The sequence below is a fragment of the Dama dama genome, chromosome 30 (assembly GCF_033118175.1).
Source record: "Dama dama isolate Ldn47 chromosome 30, ASM3311817v1, whole genome shotgun sequence".
NCBI lineage: Eukaryota > Metazoa > Chordata > Mammalia > Artiodactyla > Cervidae > Dama > Dama dama.
This window is the reverse complement of record NC_083710.1, coordinates 70,879,150-70,901,801: the sequence shown is the minus strand read 5'-3', so window position 1 is coordinate 70,901,801 and position 22,652 is coordinate 70,879,150. Positions and strand designations below refer to the sequence as shown.

At 40.8% G+C, this 22,652-nt stretch overlaps 1 protein-coding gene across 1 annotated transcript in view; it reads right to left on the bottom strand.

Moving 5' to 3' along the window:
• Positions 1-16,793, bottom strand: part of LOC133049356 (ATP-binding cassette sub-family C member 4-like) — a 335,592-nt gene extending 318,799 nt beyond the window's left edge. Inside the window, exon 1 of the mRNA XM_061133334.1 lies at positions 16,622-16,793. Coding sequence (XP_060989317.1) covers positions 16,622-16,695 — 74 coding nt within the window. The 5' untranslated portion in view covers positions 16,696-16,793. The remainder of the gene's footprint in view (positions 1-16,621) is intronic.
• Between the last annotated feature and the right edge of the window lie 5,859 nt (positions 16,794-22,652).

Here is a 22,652-nt window from a genome sequence, read left to right as displayed (position 1 = left end):
CTGAAAAGAATTGACTCTTGGATTAACATTTCCACTTATACAGGGGCTCTATACTGGACTGGCCTATAGAGAGGACTGCTGATCTCAAAATTACCTTTTAACACTCAGAGGGAAAACTGGCTTCCCTGATGGTTAAGATGGTAAAGAGTCTGCCTGGAGTGCAGGAGACCTGGGTTTGATCCCTGGGTTGGGAAGACCCCCTGGAGAAGGAAATGGCAGCCCACTACAGTATTCTTGCCTGGAGAATTCCACAGATAGAGGAGCCTGGTGGGCTACAGTCCACGGGGTCACAAAGAGTCAGACACGACGGAGTAACTAACTTTCTTTTCTTTCTTTCTTTTTCAGAGGGGAAACTACCATACCAGGATAAGAAGAAGACAACATCTTAAGTGGACAACAGATGTAAGATGCTGGAACAGGTATGTGTACCAATTACTTTGATAATTGTTTGCAGCTTTCTTATGAACCACCTGTATTTCACAATCTTGAAAGAGTTGAAGTAATCCAATTACTTCAGAGTTATGGTCACTACCTATATTCAGTACTTCTGGGTTACCCTGGTGGATTTTTTCACTCCAAATCTCTTGTTGGTTGGCCTTTAGGAAATTTATTCTAGAAGGAAGAAATTATAGTTCTGTTCAGGCCACTATTGATATTACCAGGTGGGATTCCCTCACCTGGTCAATTAATAATACCTGCTCCAATCAGTATTGTAAGGAGCACAGCAGGCCACTGCCCATCGCCAGCTTGTAATGTGGAAGAACTGAACTAAAGCAATTTTATAATAACTGAAAATAATAATAACTATCTGAACCCAGCCATAAATATGAGTTTTCTCCTAAAGTTACTGGCACTCTATCAGAGCAACAAGCAATAGTTCAGCCATAGAAAATAACCTCCCACAACTATGAGATGGATTTATGTAATTAACACATGGCTGTGGTCATTTAAATTTAAAGGATCCTTTTAAACCATGCTAGGATAACCAGCCTAGTAACAGTAAGAAATTGGGCTGGGTGTCTTATGGACAATGCCAATATACAATTTCCCTTAAAGAAAAGGACAAGTATGAAACAAACTCAGATAACCTGTGGATATACACTGCTGCACCTAATGGAACTTCTTAACTTAAGTTCTTACTTATCAGCTCAGTTCAGTTCAGTCACTCAGTCGTTTCCCACTCTTTGCAACCCCATGGACTGCAGCACACCAGACTTCCATGTGCATCACCAAATCCCGGAGCTTACTCAAACTCATGTCCATCAAGTCAGTGATGCCATCCGACCATCTCATCCTCTGTCTTCTCCTTCTCCTCCTGCCCTTAATCTTTCCCAGGATCAGGGTCTTTTCCAAAGAGTCAGTTCTTCACATCAGGCAGCCAAAATATTGGAGTTTCAGCTTCAGCATGAGTCCTTCCTATGAACACTCAGGACTGATTTCCTTGAGCATTTACTGGTTTGATGTCCTTGCAGTCCAAAGGACCCTCAAGAGTCTTCTCCAACATTACACTTCAAAAGCATCAATTCTTTGGTGCTCAACTTTCTTTATAGCCCAACTCTCATATCCATACATGACTACTGGAAAAATCATAGCTTTGACTAGACGGACCTTTGTCGGCAAAGTTATGTCTCTGCTTTTTAATATGCTGTCTAGGTTGGTCATACTTTTTCTTCCAAGGAGGAAGCATCTTCTAATTTCATGGCTGCAGTTGTCTTAAATCAGATATTAGCAGAAAAAGGATACATATGTACTAGCCAATATCTCCTGTTATGTATATGTTAATACCACATCAGAAGTTAAAACCTATAGAAGATGAAAATAGACAACCAGCTACCTGGCTACAACTCTCTCCAAAAGAGCCATGTCCAGACTGGTCTTTAGACTTTTCCCCAGAATTCCTCAACAATGAGATCTATTTTATTCTGGCTGTCACTCCTCCATCTATTTCTAATTGAGCCTGTTGGCACGAAAAGGGCAGACTAAGTGACTGAGATCTGAATCACACAACAGATCCAGTCTTAAAACTTGAAACTAGGGAATATTTCCAATTTGGTGTCCAGTCCCCAAACTGAGGCAGGCCTACACCCCATTTCAGCAGTAAGTAGCCAGACCAGTTATTGCCTCATTCCCTGAAAGATTTGGGAAGGAAGAGATAGGATTGAGCATTCTTTGGGATTGCCTTTCTTAGGGATTGGAATGAAAACTGACCTTTTCCAGTCCTGTGGCCACTGCTGAGTTTTCCAAATATGCTGACATATTGAGTGCAGCACTTTCACAGCATCATCTTTCAGGATTTGAAATAGCTCAACTGGAATTCCATCACATCCACCAGCTTTGTTCATAGTGTTGCTTTCTAAGGCCCACTTGACTTCACATTCCAGAATGTCTGGCTCTAGGTGAGTGATCACACCATTGTGATTATCTGGATCGTGAAGATCTTTTTTGTACAGTTCTTCTGTGTATTCCTGCCACATCTTCTTAATATCTTCTGCTTCTGTTAGTTCCATACCATTTCTGTCCTATATTGAGCCCATTTTTGCATGAAATATTCCCTTGGTATCTCTAATTTTCTTGAAGAGATCTCTAGTCTTTCCCATTCTTTTGCTTTCCTCTATTTCTTTGCATTGATCACTGAGGAAGGCTTTCTTATCTCTCCTGGCTATTCTTTGGAACTCTGCATAATGGGAATATCTTTCCTTTTCTCCTCTGCTTTTCACTTCTCTTCATTTCACAGCAATTTGTAAGGCCTCCTCAGACAACCATTTTGCTTTTTTGCATTCCTTTTCCATGGGAATGGTCTTGATCCCTGTCTCCTGTACAGTGTCACAAACCTCCATCCATAGTTCATCAGGCTCTCTGTCTATCAGATCTAGTCCCTTAAATCTATTTCTCACTTCCACTGTATAGTCATAAGGGAGTTGTTTTAGGTCATACCTGAATGGCCTAGAGATTATCCCTACCTTCTTCAGCTTAAGTCTGAATTTGGCAATAAGGAGTTCATGATCTGAGCCACAGTCAGTTCCCAGTCTTGTTATGCTGACTGTATAGAGCTTCTCCATCTTTGGCTGCAAAGAATATAATCAATCTGATTTTGGTGTTGACCATCTGGTGATGTCCATGTGTAGAGTCTTCTCTTCTGTTGTTGGAGGAGGGTGTTTGCTATGACCAGTGTGTTCTCTTGGCAAAATTCTATTAGCCTTTGCCCTGTTTCATTCCGTACCCCAAGGCCAAATTTGCCTGTTATTCCAGGTGTTTCTTGATTTCCTACTTTTGCACTCCAGTCCCCTATAATGAAAAGGATATCTTTTTGGGGTGGTAGTTCTAAAAGGTCATGTAGGTCTTCATAGAACCGTTCAACTTTGACTTCTTCAGCGTTACTGGTTGGGGCATAGGCTTGGATCACCATGATACTGAATGGTTTGCCTTGGAAATGAAGAGATCATTCTGTAGTTTTTGAGATTGCCTCCAAGTACTGCATTTCGGACTCTTTTGTTGACTATGATGGCTACTCCATTTCTTCTAAGGGATTCCTGCCCACAGTAGTAGATATAATGGTCATCTGAGTTAAATTCACCCATTCTGGAAGTGAACTGAGAACTTCCAGATGTTCAAGCTGGTTTTAGAAAAGTCAGAGGAACCAGAGATCAAATTGGCAATATCAGCTGGATATTCGAAAAAGCAAGAGAGTTCCAGAAAAACATCTATTTCTGCTTTATTGACTACGCCAAAGCCTTCAACTGTGTGGATCACAATAAACTGTGGAAAATTCTGAAGGAGATGGGAATACCAGACGACCTGACCTGCCTCTTGAGAAACCTGTATGCAGGTCAGGAAGCAACGTTAGAACTGGACATGGGACAACAGACTTGTTCCAAATAGGAAAAGGAGTACGTCAAGGCTGTATATTGTCACCCTGCTTATTTAATTTATATGCAGAGTACATCATGAGAAACGCTGGGCTGGAAGAAGCACAAGCAGGAATCAAGACTGCCAGGAGAAATATCAATAACCTCAGACATGCAGATGACACCACCCTTATGGCAAAAATGAAGAGGAACTAAAAAGCCTCTTGATGAAAGTGAAAGAGGAGAGTGAAAAAGTTGGCTTAAAGCTTAACATTAAGAAAACTAAGATCATGGCATCTGGTCCCATCACCTCATGGGAAATAGATGGGGAGACAGTGGAAACAGTGGATGACTTTATTTTGGGGGGCTGCAAAATCACTACAGATGGTGACTGCAGCCATGAAATTAAAAGACCCTTACTCCTTGGAAGGAAAGTTATGACCAACCTAGATAGCATATTAAAAAGCAGAGACATTACTTTGTCAACAAAGGCCCGTCTGGTCAAGGCTATGGTTTTTCCAGTGGTCATATATGGATGTGAGAGGTGGAATGTGAAGAAATCTGAGCACAGAAAAATTGATGCTTTTGAAGTGTGGTGTTGGAGAAGACTCTTGAGAGTCCCTTGAACTGCAAGGAGATCCAACCAGTCCATCCTGAAGGGGATCAGTCCTGGGTGTTCATTGGAAGGACTGATGCTGAAGCTGAAACTCCAATACTTTGGCCACCTCATGCGAAGAGTTGACTCGTTGGAAAAGACCCTGATGCTGGGAGGGATTGGGGGCAGGAGGAGAAGGGGACGACAGAGGATGAGATGGCTGGATGGCATCACCGACTCGATGGGCATGAGTCTGAGTAAACTCTAGGAGTTTGTGATGGACAGGGAGGCCTGGTGTGCTGCGATTCATGGGGTCGCAAAGAGTCGCACACGACTGAGCGACTGAACTGAACTGAACTGACTGAAACATTCATGATTACCAGTTACTGAAAGCCTAAACCATCTCAGCCCTCAGGCAGTTCACATCCCCCCTCATGTCATCAGCTTCTCTGACAAGAGCCTCCAGAGAGTCTGTCTTGACACCAGTGGCAGTTTCCACATCTGTACTCCCTTTGTAAGTGGACAGTTTGAAGTAGGAGATAGATTGACCCCAGGCTAGACAACTGGTGTTTCTCAAGAGAAGTAAAATTCAAGCTTTATTCTCACCCAAACACTCCAACGCCAAAGCTAGTGGTAAAAGCTGAGCTCTGCTAAAGCAAAGAGATAAGGTGCCCACTCCTGAGGTCAAGGAAAACTTTCCCTTCCACACATGCACAGAAGGCTCCTTGGAGTTCAAAAAGGGAGGGAACTTCATCCCATAATAAGTATAGACATGCACCTATAGGCCTCTGCAGTGGAATCCATCTTGGCAAAATCTTAGGGAGGGTCCAAGGACCAGTCAAGTGTGAAGAAAGAAACAAGATAACTGGCCAAGTAAACAAAGACCCACACAATTGCACTCATCTCACACACAAGCAAAATAATGCTCAAAGTTCTCCAAGTCAGGCTTTGCCAACACCTGAACCAAGAACTTCCACATATTCAAGCTGTATTTTAAAAAGGCAGAGGAACCAGAGATCAAATTGCCAGTATCTATCATCATAGAAAAAGCAAGAGAATTCTGGAAAAACATCCACTTCTCCTTCATTGACTATGCTAAAGCCTTTAACTGTGGGGATCACAACAAACTCTAGAAAATTCTTTAAAAATGGGAATACCAGACCACCTTACCTGCCTCCTGAGAAACCTGTATGCAGGTCAAGAAGCAACAGTTAGAATTGGTCATGGCACAACGGACTGGTTCCAAATGAGGAAAGGAGTACATCAAAGCTGTATATCATCACCCTGCTAATTTAACAAATATGCAGAGTAAGTAAGGCTGCTTAGAACCCAAAAGTCTCCAGTTTCTGGATGAACCAGCCCCCCACCTCAAAAAAGGAAAACTATTTCATTTTATTCACAGAGGGATAATTTACCAAATTGCTATAAGTCATGAGTAACTTGAGGGGAAGGATTTCCCTATATCTGGAAAACAGATCAAAACCAATAAAATTCCATAAAAAAATAAATAAATAAACATTGTAACCACATTCACCAGTTTACTTGGTAATCAATACTTTTGTTAATTTCTTTAGAAGCCATCAAATTTTCCATTAGGATTTTTAATGTGGTACCAGTTCAGCAGTATCATTTGAAATTTATCAGAGATCTGCACTTGTCAAAAAGCTCTATGAAGCTTCTTGAAGATGAAGCACTTTTGCAAAAGCATCAGAACTATCTATAAATAGCAGAGTTAAAAGGCACAGTTAAACACCTAATTACAGTGTAATAACTAGAATTATGACTAGTAACATTTTATCAGAAGATACTCAAATTTTAGAACCTATATATAATCTGTTATATTTATATTTATATATTTATTAATTATATTTATCAACATTTATGTTTATATTAATATTTATATTATTTTATGTTTATATTAATATATTTATATTAATAATATTTATCCATACTATATAATCTGAGGGGGTTAACATTCATTTGACAATGCTTCCTGTGTAATTTAACATACAAAGCGATCCTAGTTAAAATTTTTTTCTCTGAGATGGTTCAGAGGCTCTCTGAAGCAACCAAAAGTTAGCTGAAGTCAAAAGAACTTTGTAATTTGGTAGTAAGTTTGTGAAAAATATAAAAACGTTTTCAAAACATTTGGTCAGATAGAATCATAGTCCACTGTGCCCATCAATCCCACTACTGGACATGTACCCTGAGAAAACAATAACTGAGAAAGACACATGTATGCCAATGTTCACTGCAGCACTATTAACAATAGATAGGACATGGAAGCAACCTAAATGTCCATCGGCAGATGAATGGATAAAGAAGTTGTGGTACATATATTCAATGGAATATCACTCAGCCATAAAAAGGAACACATTTGAGGCTATTCTAATGAGGTGGATGAACCCAGAGCCTGTTATGCAAAGTGAAGTCAGAAAGAGAAAAACAAATATCATATTTTAATGCATATGTATATGGAATCTACAAAGATGGTACTAATGAACCTATTTGCAAGGCAGAAATGGATACACAAACATAGAGAACAAACTTGTGAACAAAGTGAGGGAAGGAGAGGATGGGACTGATTGACAGAATAACATGGAAACAAATATATTACCATATGTAAAATAGATAACCAGTGGGAATTTACTGTATGACAACTCAGGGAGCTCAAACTGGTGCTCTGTGTCAACCTAGAGGGGTAGGATGCAGTGGGAGGTAGGAGAGAGGTTCAAGAGGAAGGAGACATATATTCCTATGGCTGATTCATGTTGATGTATGGCACAAACCAACATGATATTGTAAAGCAATTTATCCTCCAATCAAAAATAAATAATTTTTTTTAAAAAAAGAATGCTAGCTCACTGTGAATATTTACAAACAAATACAGATAGCTTAAAGCCAAGGAAGTTCACAAAATCTGTTATCAAAAGCAGTATTCTATGTAAAACTTATTTTCTTAGCAGAGTGGAAACAAGTTTAGTCCTGTAGCAGCCTACTTTTAATAGCAAAATCCACTTACTTAATTAATTTTAACCTAACCTCAGCTCAACCATGTACAAAACTCCTTTTTCTACTCAAAATACATTACCTAATATATACTGAAATGTTTCTTTTATTATTTTTAGCAGCTTTAGTCACATATTTAAAATAGAATCCTCAACTCTTAAAAATCTTATTAATTCCTAGTGAAAACCAAGTGGCAAGTAATTGTGAACTGTTTGTCGTACCAGCACTTCCTGATTGGAAACCTATGCTTTAGTTTTCCTTTCCTAACAAAGCAAAGAAAAAAGGTAGGTAAACTTGTTGCGCAGCAACAAATGTTCCAATATTTTATCCTATTTGAAATTGCACAGGTAGGCAATGAATTCTTATCATTCAACTTTAGTTTCAGGTTATCAAAATCTGGAGAGATTTGAGATGACAGTTTCAAAACATAAGTATTGCTATAGAGTTTGCCTTTTATCATATCAAGTTATTTTTCTTGTTGAAAAGTGCCTATGTTAATCAAACTAACAAGCTTAAGCTAGCTTCAATAGTACATGATTCAGAACTAAATTTTCCCTAGATCATGTGAACCTGCAATATATTTGGCCAATGTTTTAAAGATTTGCAAGTAGTAATCAACTTGTAAGGGTTTACTTTTAAGTCAATTAAGTAGAGCTCATTTATGAATTAATTTTTACATAAGGATGGAACCAAAGATCTCAGTTTTTCTGCTTGAGTTTAAAAAGGCCTTTCTCTCAAAACTTCCCTGGTGGCCCAGGGTTAAGAATCTGCCTGTGAGTGCAGGAAGCAGGGGTTTGAGCTAAAAGCTGGTTTTTTGAAAAGGTAAATAAAACTGACAAACCGTTAGCCAGACTCATCAGGAAACAAAGGAAGAAGAACCAAATTAACAAAATTAGAAATGAAAATGGAGAGATCTCAACAGACAACCCTAAAATACAGAGGATCATAAGAGACTACTACCAGCATCTATATGCCAATAAAATGGTCAACTTGGAAGGAATGGACAAATTTTTAGAAAAGTATAACTTTCCAAAACTGAACCAGAAAGAAATAGAAGATCTTAACAGACTCATCACAAGCAAGGAAATTGAAACTATAATCAGAAATCTTCCAACAAACAAAAGCCCAGGACCAGATGGCTTCACAGCTGAATTCTACCAAAAATTTAGAGAAGAGCTAACACCTATCTTACTCAAACTCTTCCAGAAAATTGCAGAAGAAGAAAAACTTTCAAACTCATTCTATGAGGCTACCATCACCCTAATACCAAAACCAGACAAAGATGCCACAAAAAAAGAAAACTACAGGCCAATATCACTGATGAACATAGACGCAAAAATCCTTAACAAAATTCTAGCAAACAGAATCCAACAACGTATTAAAAAGATCATACATCATAACCAAGAGGGCTTTATCCCAGGAATGCAAGGATTCTTTAATATCCACAAATCAATCAATGTAATACACCACATTAACAAATTGAAAGATAAAAACCATATGATTATCTCAATAGATGCAGAAAAAGCCTTTGACAAAATTCAACATCCATTGATGATAAAAACTCTCCAGAAAGCAGGTATCGAAGGAACAGACCTCAACATGATAAAAGCTATATATGACAAACCCACAGCAAACATTATCCTCAATGGTGAAAAATTGAAAGCATTTCCCTTAAAGTCAGGAATAAGACAAGGGTGCCCACTCTCACCACTACTATTCAACATAGTTGTGGAGGTGTTGGCCACAGCAATCCACAGAAAAAGAAATAAAAGTAATCCAGATGGGAAAAGAAGAAGTAAAACTCTCACTGTTTGCAGATGACATGATCCTCTACATAGAAAACCCTAAATACTCTGCCAGAAAATTACTAGAGCTAATCAGTGAATACAGCAATGTTGCAGGATATAAAATTAACACACAGAAATCCCTTGCATTCCTATACACTAACAATGAGAAAACAGAAAGAGAAATTAAGGAAACAATACCATTCATCATTGCAACAAAAAGAATAAAATACTTAGGAATATATCTACCTAAAGAAACGAAAGACCTATACACAGGAAACTATAAAACACTGATGAAAGAAATCAAAGAGGACACAAATAGATGGAGAAATATACCGTCTTCATGGATTGGAAGAATCAATATTGTGAAAATGACTATACTACCCAAAGCAATCTATAGATTCAACGCAATCCCTATCAAGCTACCAACGGTATTTTTCAGAGAACTAGAACAAATAATTTCACAATTTGTATGGAAATACAAAAAACCTCAAATAGCCAAAGCAATCTTGAGAAAGAAGAATGGAACTGGAGGAATCAACCTGCCTGACTTCAGGCTCTACTACAAAGCCACAGTCATCAAGACAGTATGGTACTGGCACAAAGACAGAAACATAGATCAATGGAACAGAATAGAAAGCCCAGAGATAAATCCATGTACCTGTGGACAACTTATCTTAGACAAAGGAGGCAAGGATATACAATGGAAAAAAGACAACCTCTTTAACAAGTGGTGCTGGGAAAACTGGTCAACCACTTGTAAAAGAATGAAACTAGAACACTTTCTAACACCATACACAAAAATAAACTCAAAATGATTCAAATGAATTATTTTTAATGGCTGAGTAATATTCCATAGTGTATATGTACCACAGCTTCCTTATCCATTTGTCTGCTGATGGGCATCTAGGTTGGGAGGGGGGATCAGGATGGGGAATACATGTAAATCCATGGCTGATTCATGTCAATGTATGGCAAAAACCACTACAATATTGTAAAGTAATTAGCCTCCAATGAATAAAAATAAATGGGGGAAAAAAACCTTTAAAAAAATAAAAATAAATTAGAAAATAAACTCAAAATGGATTAAAGATCTAAATGTAAGACCAGAAACTATAAAACTCCTAGAGGAGAACATAGGCAAAACACTCTCTGACATAAATCACAGCAGGATCCTCTATGACCCACCTCCCAGAATATTGGAAATAAAAGCAAAAATAAACAAATGGGACCTAATCAAACTTAAAAGCTTTTGCACAACAAAGGAAACTATAAGCAAGGTGAAAAGACAGCTTTCAGAATGGGAGAAAATAATAGCAAACGAAGAAACAGACAAAGGATTAATCTCAAAAATATACAAGCAACTCCTGTAGCTCAATTCCAGAAAAATAAATGACCCAATCATAAAATGGGCCAAAGAACTAAACAGACATTTCTCCAAAGAAGACATACACACGGCTAACAAACACATGAAAAGATGCTCAACATCAGTCATTATCAGAGAAATGCAAGTCAAAACCACAATGAGGTACCATTACACGCCAGTCAGGATGGCTACTATCCAAAAGTCTATAAGCAATAAATGCTGGAGAGGGTGTGGAGAAAAGGGAACTCTCTTACACTGTTGGTGGGAATGCAAACTAGTACAGCCACTATGGAGAACAGTGTGGAGATTCCTTAAAATACTGGAAATAGAACTGCCGTATGACCCAGCAATCCCACTCCTGGGCATACACACCAAGGAAACCACATCTGAAAGAGACACGTGCACCCCAATGTTCATCGCAGCACTGTCTATAATTGCCAGGACATGGAAGGAACCTAGATGCCCATCAGCAGACGAATGGATAAGGAAGCTATGGTACATATACACAGTGGAATATTACTCAGCCATTAAAAATAATTCATTTGAATCAGTTCTAATGAGATGGATGAAACTGGAGCCCATTATACAGAGTGAAGTAAGCCAGAAAGATAAACATCAATACAGTATACTAATGCATATATATGGAATTTAAAAAGATGGTAATGATAACCCTATATGCAAAACAGCAAAAGAGACACAGGTGTACAGAACACACTTTGGACTCTGTGGGAGAAGGTGAGGGTGGGATGTCCTAAGAGAATAGCATTGAAACAAGTATACTATCAAGGGTGAAACAGATCACCAGCCCAGGGTGGATGCATGAGACAAGTGCTCAGAGCTGGTACAATGGGAAGACCCAGAGGGATGGGATGGGAAGGGAGGTGGGAGGAGGGATCGGGATGGGGAACACATGTAAATCTATGGCTGATTCATGTCAATGTATGGCAAAAACCACTACAATATTGTAAAGTAATTAGCCTCCAACTAATAAAAATAATTGGGGAAAGAAAAGCAGAGATATCTAAATATAAAAGGTCAGGGTAGCTTTATCTTAGTTCTGTTATCAACTGAATATATTAATTATACTAATTTTCCTTAAAATATCTTTCAGTAGGTTTGATGTGTATCATGTATTATAAAATTATATAATTCATTAAAATATGTGGTCTACACACTAAAAAATAAATAAATAAATAGGAAAAAAAAGAAAAGAAACAGGGGTTTGATCCCTAGTCCAGGAACTAAGAACCCACATGCTGTGGCGCAACTAAGCCTGAGCATCACAACTACTGAGCCTGACTGCTACAACAACTCGCATGCCCAAGAACCTGCGTTCCACAAGAGGAGAAGGCACCTCCATGAGAAGCCCATGCACCACAGCTCAAAAGCAGCCCCTGCTCACTGCAATTAAAGAAAGCTCACATGCAGCAACAAGGACCCAGCACAGCCAAATAAATAAATAAATATAAATAACTTGCTTAAAAATATATTTTAAAGGACTTTCTCTATTCTTTTCCCCTTGAGAGCCCAAGTAGATTATTTACCTCTCAAGGTGAGGTAGAAATAGCTAGGCAGTCAGTGTAGGTCTGAGACCTCGGTTCCACTTTTTAATTGCAACTCTCTCAAATAAACATCTCACTCCATTAACCTAAAGCTATACTTGTTGTTCCAGTTTCCAGGCATCCAAAAGAATGCCACCTCTGTCTGGTTGGTCATAAAATATCCAGACCCAAGACAGGACAATCATTAACTGCTGTCCAATTTATCAAGAAGAAAAATATCAGATGGACCATTAACTCTTAACCCATACATCTTGTCCTTAAAGTACAAGTGGCCTGGGGTCATGAGAAAGAATCACAGGAATGGCAACTCAATGTCTAAAAAAAAAGCTGAAAAACCCGGGATCAAAAAAAACCATAAAGATGACAAACTGTACATAGTGGCCTTCAAACTGATTGGTCAGAGATTACATATGTCAGGGACACGAGCCAACCAAAAAGGAACAGATCAATACTAATAAAGACATAAACTGCTATAATTCTCACCTTTTTGGACACTTCATCCACTCTCAGTGTCTATGCTGGGGCTTTGTACTTCTTTTTACCTTAAAGTAAATCCTGCTTGTTTGCTACCATGAGTGTTTGCATGTTCATGAAGTTCATTCTTGGGCTCCATGAACAAGAACTTAGATTCCCATTTCAAAGGTACAGGGAGAAATACAAACTCCTTTTATTAATGGAAACTGAAGAGTTCCCAGCTTTGCAAAAATACCCACTAGGGGGATTATAAGATAGAACAGAGCTTTGATCATCCATACTTAATTATCCACAGCTAGTGTTATTACTGGAGAAGGCAATGGCAACCCACTCCAGTACTCTTGCCTGGAAAATCCCACGGACAGAGGAGCCTGGTAGGCTGCAGTAAATGGGGTCATGAAGAGTCAGATATGACTGGGCAACTTCACTCTCACTTTTCACTTTCATGCATTGGAGAAGGAAATGGCAACCCACTCCAGAGTTCTTGCCTGGAGAATCCCAGGGATGGGGGAGCCTGGTGGGCTGCCGTCTATGGGGTCACACAGAGTCGGACACGACTGAAGCGACTTAGCAGCAGCAGCAGCAGTGTTATTACTATCAAATATCAAACAAACAATTCAAAGAGGTCTCTCAGGGTCACAGTTTCCTAGTCCAAAATTAGAAGTCCTCACCTTCCCATTTCCAAGCACATACACTTTGAAACTCACAAACAGAACATGCTTGGTGAGTTCCTTGCCCTGCTATTGCAGCAAAAATAGAAATGAAGTTTTTCCTCTCCTGAAAACAAGGGAAGTAAGAACAGTGAAGAGTCTAGGGAAGAAACGTGGACAGGCCTGGAAGAGTTAATCACTTCTAGTTTTACTTTAACTGTTACTAACCTGTAGTGTAACCAGAAGCTAACCTATCACCCCCTAATCCTAGGTAAATTACACCCTGCACTTGGTATTTGCTCTCCCTGACCTCTCTTACAGAAAACTACCCTTTACAGTTGTTTGCATTTCAGAAAGAAGACTGCAGGCCAAAAATCAGAGACAAGTGGACCCCAATTACCAGGCTGCCTGATGCCAGCTGCGACTGTTTTGAAATAATGCAAGAAGAAAAACATGCAAAAACTTCATTGTGCTGTGTATGTTCAGTCATGTCCGACTCTTTGCAAACCCATGAACTATGGCCCACCAGGCTCCTCTGTCCATGGAGTTTTCCAGGCAGGAATGTGGAATGGGTTTCCATTTCCTACTCTAGGGGATCTTCCTGACCCAGGGATCAAACCCACCTGTCTTGCATTTCCTGCATTGGCAGGTGAATTCTTTACTGCTGCGCCACCTTGGAAGCCCAAAAATGTCATTGCTTTGAACTTTATCATTTACCCTAAGACCACAAGAGCCAGGCTATATAAAGTCTCTTGGTTCCCCGGGGTGGGGGTACATAGTTCTCGAGGCATTAGCCTGCTGTGTTCTCCCCTCTGCTGGATGATTTTTAAAGCCATTTTTCTATACTCTCCAAACTCTGTCTTCATATTTTTTTTTATTTGGCATCAGTAGGCAGAGAAAGCCAAGATTTTGGCTGTAGCACTGCCTGAAGTTAAGGAGACAGTCGCCTACTTTGTTACCATTTAAGGTAACTGCATCCATATTCCTTCCTCTAGGCCCCTCTTTCCTTAAGGGCCACCAAATGACTCAGAGAGGCAGCTACACAAACTGAACACCACAATGGAAAAAAGCATAAGAACTCCCATCCCCTTATCATTAAGACTTGAGGGGCCATTATGTATACTTTGAGCTATAGACATCCCTTTCCTGATCAACTTGTAGCAAAATCAATAGAATACAAAAGCTAAAATAAAAGAAACAGGTCTAACATGGATCCCCCTGGGGTCCCCTAGGTGGTCCCATAAAAAGGAAATATCAGAATATGTAGGAAAGATGAGAAGATTGGGTTCTCAGCACAAAAAAAATCTAATAAACACCCAAGTGTGATCAAAGCCCAAAGGCTGAGACCCACGTAGTTAATAGTCTCAGCTACTAGATGGAAAACCTGAAGTTTCAGGGACTTCCCTGGTGGTTCAATGGTTAAGAGTCTGAACTTCCACTGCAGGGAGTGTGGCTTCAATCCCTGGTTGGGGAACTAAAATCCCAGCAGGCCCTACAGCATGGCCTAAGACAGTGGGAGAAGAGTTTCACCTCTGAGTCCTTTTTCATCTATGTTTCCTCCCAGCTCAAGGACCTTCAGTGCTTTCAAGAACAAAGGACTTCTGGGCAGGACCATAATAGTGAAGAAAAAATTGGACTCCATGTTAGACCTGTTTCTTTTATTTTAGCTTTTGATTTCTATTGATTTTGCTACAAGTTGATCAGGAAAGGGATGTCTATAGCTCAAAGTATATATAATGGCCCCTCAAGCCTTAATGTTAAACTAAAATACCTTTGTTTAGCTCACAGGAAACATCCTGACCCAGACCAACTATGAATGGCTGCAGGACAAAAGATATTAACACATCCCCTCTCAGAGGAAACCAGGAGATATTTGCAGTAACTTAGGACCTTTGGGGGTTTCCCAGGTGGCTCAGTGATAAAGAAACCACCTGCCAGTGCAGGAGATGTGGGTTTGATCCCTGGGTGGGGAAGATCCTGTGGAGAAGGAAATGGCAACCCTCACCAGTATTCCTGACTGGGAAATCACATGGACAGAGGATCCTGGCGGGCTTCAGTCCACGGGGTTACAAAAGAGTCAGACATGACTTAGCAACTCAACCACAACAAATGGCCTTTCTACTTCACCTCCTCACTTCCCTCCTTTTTGTTCTATAAAAGAAACTAGTGTCCAGACCTTGGTAAGACGGTTTTCTAGGACATTAATCTGCAGTCTACTCAGACTTCTGACTTTCCAAATAAAGTGACTAACCCTTGCCCAAACAACCCCTCTCCCAATTTACTGGCCTGTCCTGGGGCAAGGAGAAGGAGGTCTAACTAAGTAGCAGGACCACCTGCTTCAAGACCATGTACCACTTCCCTAAAGGCTAGAGATAAGACCCCACAGGCTTCAGGGACCCCATCCCCAGAGCTGTCCTCAAAGGAGAAAGCAGAACTACTAGTAATTAAGGAAATGCTCAGTCGCACAGTAGTGTCCGACTCTTTGCGACCCTGTGGACTGGAGCCTGACAGCCATGGACAGGCTTCCCTGTCCATGGGATTCTCCAGGCAAGAACACTGGAGTGGGTTGCCATTTCCTACTCCAAATTAAGAAAATGGGCTGGTCAAATACATTCTTCAGTCGGGGCTGTGTGTCCCAGGCAAAATGTGTTCAAGAATACTGTTTGCATTCGTTAAATACAAAATAACTGTTTTGCACCCACATGAAATTTGCCACAACCAAATACCAGGATGTACAGTAACAGGTGTACCGGAAGAGAGGGAGACATGGTCATAGACACAGGGACGAAGGGGCCGGGTGAAGTTGGAACTCAGCTGTCACCTAAGGAATATGGGAAACGGTGGGGACATTATTGGAAGGTGATAACAGTCCTGGGCACTAATTAGATAAAGGAAGCTGTTCATAAGCTGCTTGCTTGGAGGGTAAACGAGTGCAACTTTAGTTCAGAACTGCGAACTCCGGAGCTCTAGCTGGGGAAGCCGGCTAAGGATGGAGTGTGGGGATCCAGTCCTCCAACTGGGCGGTGACTCTCCCAGGGCAGCGTCCCAGACTCCCGCTCCCGGGCACTGGGGACTAGCGGGCCTTCGAGTGGAAAGAGATGTGCCCCAGCCACCAGGGCCCTGGAACCCTCCCCACCTCCGTCAGGTTCCCGCCCGCCACGCGCGCCCAGGCGCAGGCAGAAATCACGCCGCCGGCATGGGAGGGCTCCACCAAAAGCAAGAAGGCGGGCAGTAGGAGCGCCAGCGGAAAGCGCCCCCTCTCCGGACCCTCGGTCCCGGAAAAGCGCCTGCAGCGTTAGGCTCGACCATGCATTTCAGCTCAGGCAGTGCGCTCACCAGAATACCAGGCGTGAGCAGAGGTTCGCGTGCTGCAGCGGGTTGGGCTTCCCCTCCGGGAACACCTGCAACATCTTGCTGGCCGAGGGTGCGGTGCGGGTCGTGGCCGTCCTTGCAGTCGCTGCCGCTGTTCCTGTAGGGCCCGACAGAGACGTTGGAGACCTGGCCGCCTCGCCGGTCTGCTTGGCGCGAACTGAGAACCACCTGCGTCTCTGGGAGTGGAGTGCCAGCTGCCTGTCCTTCCCCGCCCTCGCTCCAGGTCGCCCGCTACGCGCCTCTGCCACAGCTGAGGAGTGCCCGGGGCGGGAGCCATGGGGGCACCCCCCAACCCCCACGCCCAGGCTAGGGAGGACACTGCAAGGAGCCACGCAGGTGGAAGGCAAGGCCATGAGGGCAGCTGATAGAGGTGGGTAAGTGAATTACTCGCCACACTGGGTCCTCCCAGACGCCCCAACCTACTCACCTGACTTCAGACTCTAGCAAAGTGCTTGCTGTGAGCCCACACAACCACCGAGGAGGTGCAGAGGGAGCACAGACTTTGCCACCCAACCCCCCACCCCCCACCCCACGCCCCGCTGCTTAGAAACGCCCCCTTCAGCTGTGGATAAGACCTAGAGAAAGCTGGTAAAAGGAGATAGCAGCCCGACCTCTGGGCAAGCTGCCCTCATCAGTACCAAAAAAGGGCACTGTGGGAGAACTATAGTGGAGCAGCCCCTTTCCCAGGGTATGTGCGCCTCCCCAAGCCCTTTTCCTCTGCTGTCTCTTGTAGAAAAGCTTTACTCTCCCAGGCCTCCCCTGAGCCACAAAAGGCCAACTCAGGATTAATGATGAAAAGAATGTGAACATATTATCAAAAAATATTTAAACAGTAGATCAGCCATGTAACAGTCTATAGTTCCTCCCTGAAGAACCTAGTAACAGTGTCTAATGCATATCTTGAGTTGTTTTGCTAAAAACCCCACCAGATGCAGTTAACAGCAAAAACCCTGACCGGCGGGAGCCTAAGGATTGGTGATGCTAAGCCCTGTGACACTGGCTTTGTTACCAACCAACCAAAGAACAGAGCAGTAGCTGATCACACAGCCTGGACTCTCCCCCTCACTGTGCTTTTAAAGAGCCTCCCCTGAAATCCATCAGAGAGTTCAGATCTTTTGAGCATGAGCTGCCTGTATCCTTGCTTTGGCCCTTAGAGTAAATCTTTCTCTGCTCTGAACTCCTATGTTTTGGTTTGTTTGGCCTCACTTTGCCTCCAGCTTAGTAACTTGGGTTATACACAATTTATGGCCAAGCGTTTGACCTCAAACAACAGCAGGGTTTAACACAATTTGTTTGTTGAGCTACAAACACCTAAGGAAAGGTAACAGAAGGTTGGGAAAGCTCAAATGATTTTGGAAGATGAATTCATGCAGTTATTGGGAAAGACTTTTGGCATCTCACATGTTGTATTGTGTGGGGGGATCTCTGTGAGTTTTTGCTGCCCTCTTGGATTGGGAAAGGAGAACGTGGGAAGAGAGAGGCTGCCTTATGATTTCTTTCATCATGAGCTCAGGGTCTGGCAGAATAAGAGTGGCATATGTTATAGAGCACAGGTCGTATGCTTTTCTGGGGGCCTTACCTCATTCTTAACTCTAACAATGCCCTATTCAAGAAAGTAGTATCATCACTACTTTACAGATGAGAAAAATGAGGCTCAAGGACAAGGTCTTCAAATCAGTGAACGATGAATCCTGATTTAGACTCAAGTGAGATTCAGCATGGTCTGTCTCACTGGTGGATAGACAGTGTGTGTGAAAAGTGTCTAGAATATGCTGTTTGAATGAGTGGCTGTGGCTGTCTTACTAGCTCAGCAGCTTCCCTTCCCTTTCACCCTAAATGAAGAAAGATCAAAGTGTGTGGTGCTTATAACCAGATCACGTTATTATTCTTTGATAATTGCCCATCTACCTTGGCTAAAACATTGCTATTAATAATAGCTTTTAGCTTCAGTCATTCAAAAATGAATAAGTTCTACAGAACTGATTGTACAGGAGTTAACAATACAGTACTTGCATACTTTTAATTTTCCAAGAGAGTATATCTTAAGTATTTTCAACATAAAAAAGAAAAAAAGGGAAAATGGATAAAATGTAAAGTATGCTTACATTTCACAATGTATACATATATCTAGTCATCAAACTACAACTTAACTATATACAATTTTTGACTCTCAGTTGTACCTCAATAAAGATTGGAAGAAAATGGCTGTTGAGGAAGGCCTTAATGTATTCAAATACTTTTTAAGTCAAATGTATAAGAATGGCAAAATGTTGATAATTTTAAATTAATGAGCATGATAGGGGTTTACTATACTATTTTCTTGATATCTCATGCATGTTTGAAATTTTCTATTACAAAAAGGAAGACAATGAGAGCTGAAATTTGTAATTTCTCAATTACTTGCTTTCTGATGCTAGTTCTTTCTCAGATAACACAATCTACAACCTTTATAGTCAGTCCTCACCTCTGATTTACAGTTCTCTTTGATGTTCTCTTTGACATTGCCTACATTTTCCAGCCCTGTAAATGCTACTAGTTCTACTTCAAAGATGAAGAAATTTCTTGCTGAAGTTGGAAGTTTAGTGACTTCCCTTGTCAGACTGCCCCAGACTGTTGTCTCCAGTCCCCACTACTATCTCAGGATCATAATTAGCCCTCTCCAAACTGCTAAATACACTCAGTCCATTCTCTTGTCTTTTTTTAAATTAAGATCTTTTGAAATGTCTTAGCATTTTTTCTGAACATTAACTAGTATGCTTTTTAGTAGAGATATTGAGAAACAGTGTTGAATTGTACAGAGAAGACTGGATATGAAGCCAGGGACCAGAGATCTTGATGTTTTGCTTGTTACCTAAATTTCTCAGGTCTAAAATGAGAAGCCCTTAGTTTTCCTACTTCCTACAGGGTTATTGTAAGCCTTAGAAATTGTGAATACACTTTGTAAAAAATGTTAGGTGTTAAGGCAATATACAAGAAAACGTTTTTTGGGTTTTTTTTGTTTTGTTTTGTTTTGTTTTTTTGTCATTCATTGAACAAATGAAGCCCTTCTAGGTACATGACCACTAGGCCAGGCACAAGCTTATACACATGGGGACGATGTCATAAGGCCTCTATCTGCACTTGTTTACTGACATTAATGGACTAACTCAATGGAGATGAGTTGGAGCAAGTTCCGGGAGAAGGTGAAGGGCAGGGAAGCCTGGTGTGATGGAGTCGCAAAGAGTCAGACATGACTGAGCGAATGAACAACGACTGATCTTAAATGGTTCAGTACTATAACTAAAAAGACAATAGCAAGTGGACAGGATGTAGAGAAACTGGAACCCTCATACATCGCTGGTAGGAATGTAAAATAGCACAGCCACAAAGGTACCATGTAACCTAGGAATACTATTCCTAGTTTTCTACCCGAGTTAAATGAAGACATATGTCTATACAAAATCTTGATACAAAGTCATAATAGCGTCAAAAAGTATATCAGGGGTGTGCAGAACCATGTGTACATCAACTGATGAGTGGATAAATAAAATGTGATATTACATGCAATGGAATATTATTTGACACAATAGACATCCTGTTGTATACTACAATATAGATGAACACTGAAAACATTATGCTGAGTTAGTTAAGGCAAACACTGACTCTAGTGAGGATGATGAACCAGCTTCTAAGGAGAGATTCAATCTTGTTGGACTTGATAATTCATTCCCAAACAAACTTCAGGGACACGTGATACAAATTTGTATCTGTGCAATCTATCAATTATTAAATGGTCTAAAGGATCCTATCAAAAAGTCAAAAAAGCATGTTAAATCTAGAGTAGTTTACAGTTGTGTCCAACTCTTTGCAACTACATGGACTGTAGCCTGTCAGGCTCCTCTGTCCATAGTATTTTCCAGGCAAGAATACTGGAGTGGGTTGCCATTTCCTTCTCCAGGGGATCTTCCCAACCCATGGACTGAACCCCTATCTCCTAAGTCTCCTAAGAGTGGCAAGAAGACTCTTTACCACCAAGCCACCTAGAAAGCCCAGGTATAAGAGTGGTACTATTAACAAAATGTTTCAGTTAAGACAGTGCTGGTCCTCAAGCATTTTTCTTCCAAGGCACATAGGAGAGATGACATTCAGAATTTAAATATACTCCAGTGAATTTCCACAATTCTGAATATGGTAACAATTTCTTTGTTACTGCAACTTCTATCAATCTATTCACCTCTGTAAGCTCCGGAGTCAGCCCTCAAATCAAATATAGCCAATCATAATACACCATGTTCTTGTCCAGAGGGTTTGGCACAGAAATAACCTCATGGCCCACACCAGATTAACTTGCTTTCCTCCTTGAGAATCTTTGTTTCTTTTCCTGAAGTTAGAAAGGGAAAGGCCTCTCTTTCATTTCTAATGAGGGAGTTATCAGGATATGACCAAATGATGTTGGTAGCCATGTGCCCCATTTATGTGGAGATGCCTGAAAGAATAAAGCAGGTATTCAAGGGAAAGTCATACATTCATGGCTATTTATTAAACACCTATTGTGTGCCAAAAACTGTACCAGGAGCTAGGGATATATAAGTGAACAGTACCTGTGGTGTAGCAGAGAGTCTTGGTGGCATCAAGTCTCTGGGACTCCTGATGCTAAGGGATCCCCTTGTTGGCTGGTGTGACCTGGAGCAGAAGAAGAACTTGGAGTGGAAACTATCACTTTCCAGCTCGTGTCCTCTGAGATTCATTCAGAATTTAGGCAACTCACTGCTTATCTGCAGCTCTCTGCTGAAGAGCCTTTTTCTGACTGTGGGAGCCCACTGGGGACATATGCAAGACAAGCCAAAACCCCTGGATTCAGCCCTGAAACAATGATGGATGGGGAGTGGGTAGAAAAACACCCCAGTGCCTTTGCCTGTCAGTTGGAACAATTCTGTCTCCCAGGGTGACCCCGCAGGAAGGCTCCAGTAACCCAAACAGTAACTTCCTTGTTAACACACTTTCTATTGATTTAATATCATTCTCTGTCTCACTTCTCCACTTCCTACAAATGTTTTCTGGGATCACTTCTAAATTAACTACGTTCACTCAAATCCTTGTCTCGGAGTTTATGGAAGGTCTAATTAAGACACCTAACAGAAATGTCCTTCTAAGAGCTGAAGAATATGGTCCTTCACTTGCACTTATAAAAATCCTAACTATAATATAATAATTTATATTTTTAACACTTACAAAATCGATACAATATATGATAATATAATTTATATTTCATAAATTTATTGAATGAGTTTAGGATGCAATAAACTCTGCTTTATGGAACACAGGAGCACTACTCACAATAGGATGCTGGCCACTTGAAATATATCTACTCAAAACTGAGATATGCAGTAATGGTAAAACACAAAGAGCTTTTGAAGACAGTGTACAACATTTCCTTATCTCACTGACGTTTACATTGAATACATGGAAAATAATGTAATTTTGCACATGTTGGTTTAAACACTATTAAGTTTAAATTTTGTTTTTTTGTGTTTGAATATAGGTATTAAAAATTTTAACTTTCACATGTGGTTCAATTTATTTTTCACTACAAAATTCTAAAATATATAATTCTAAGTATATATTAAGGTTCTAACAACAAAACGAGGGTACCAACATTAGATAAGAAGCACCTGGGAAGGGTAACTGGCCTTGGGTCCCAGCATGGCAGTTCTAGTCAGAAAGTCTCAGGTCAAACTTCATCAAAGGAGCTGTTCTATAATGATACATTTGACCCCATGTTATGTATCCATACACAGTTCAGAATCCAACAAGGTAGTATAGCTTGCTTGTATCCCACAAGAGATGCCACTCTCTAGATTCATACCAAATTCTGGACCAAAAGTTTGCCCCCCGTCTCACCAACAATGATGTGTGTATATGCACATCACTTAGCATTTTTCAGCAGTCATGAAACTTAGGTCTTCATTTGTTAATCAAAACAGCCAGGGAGGCTATTTCTACCACACTTCTGTAT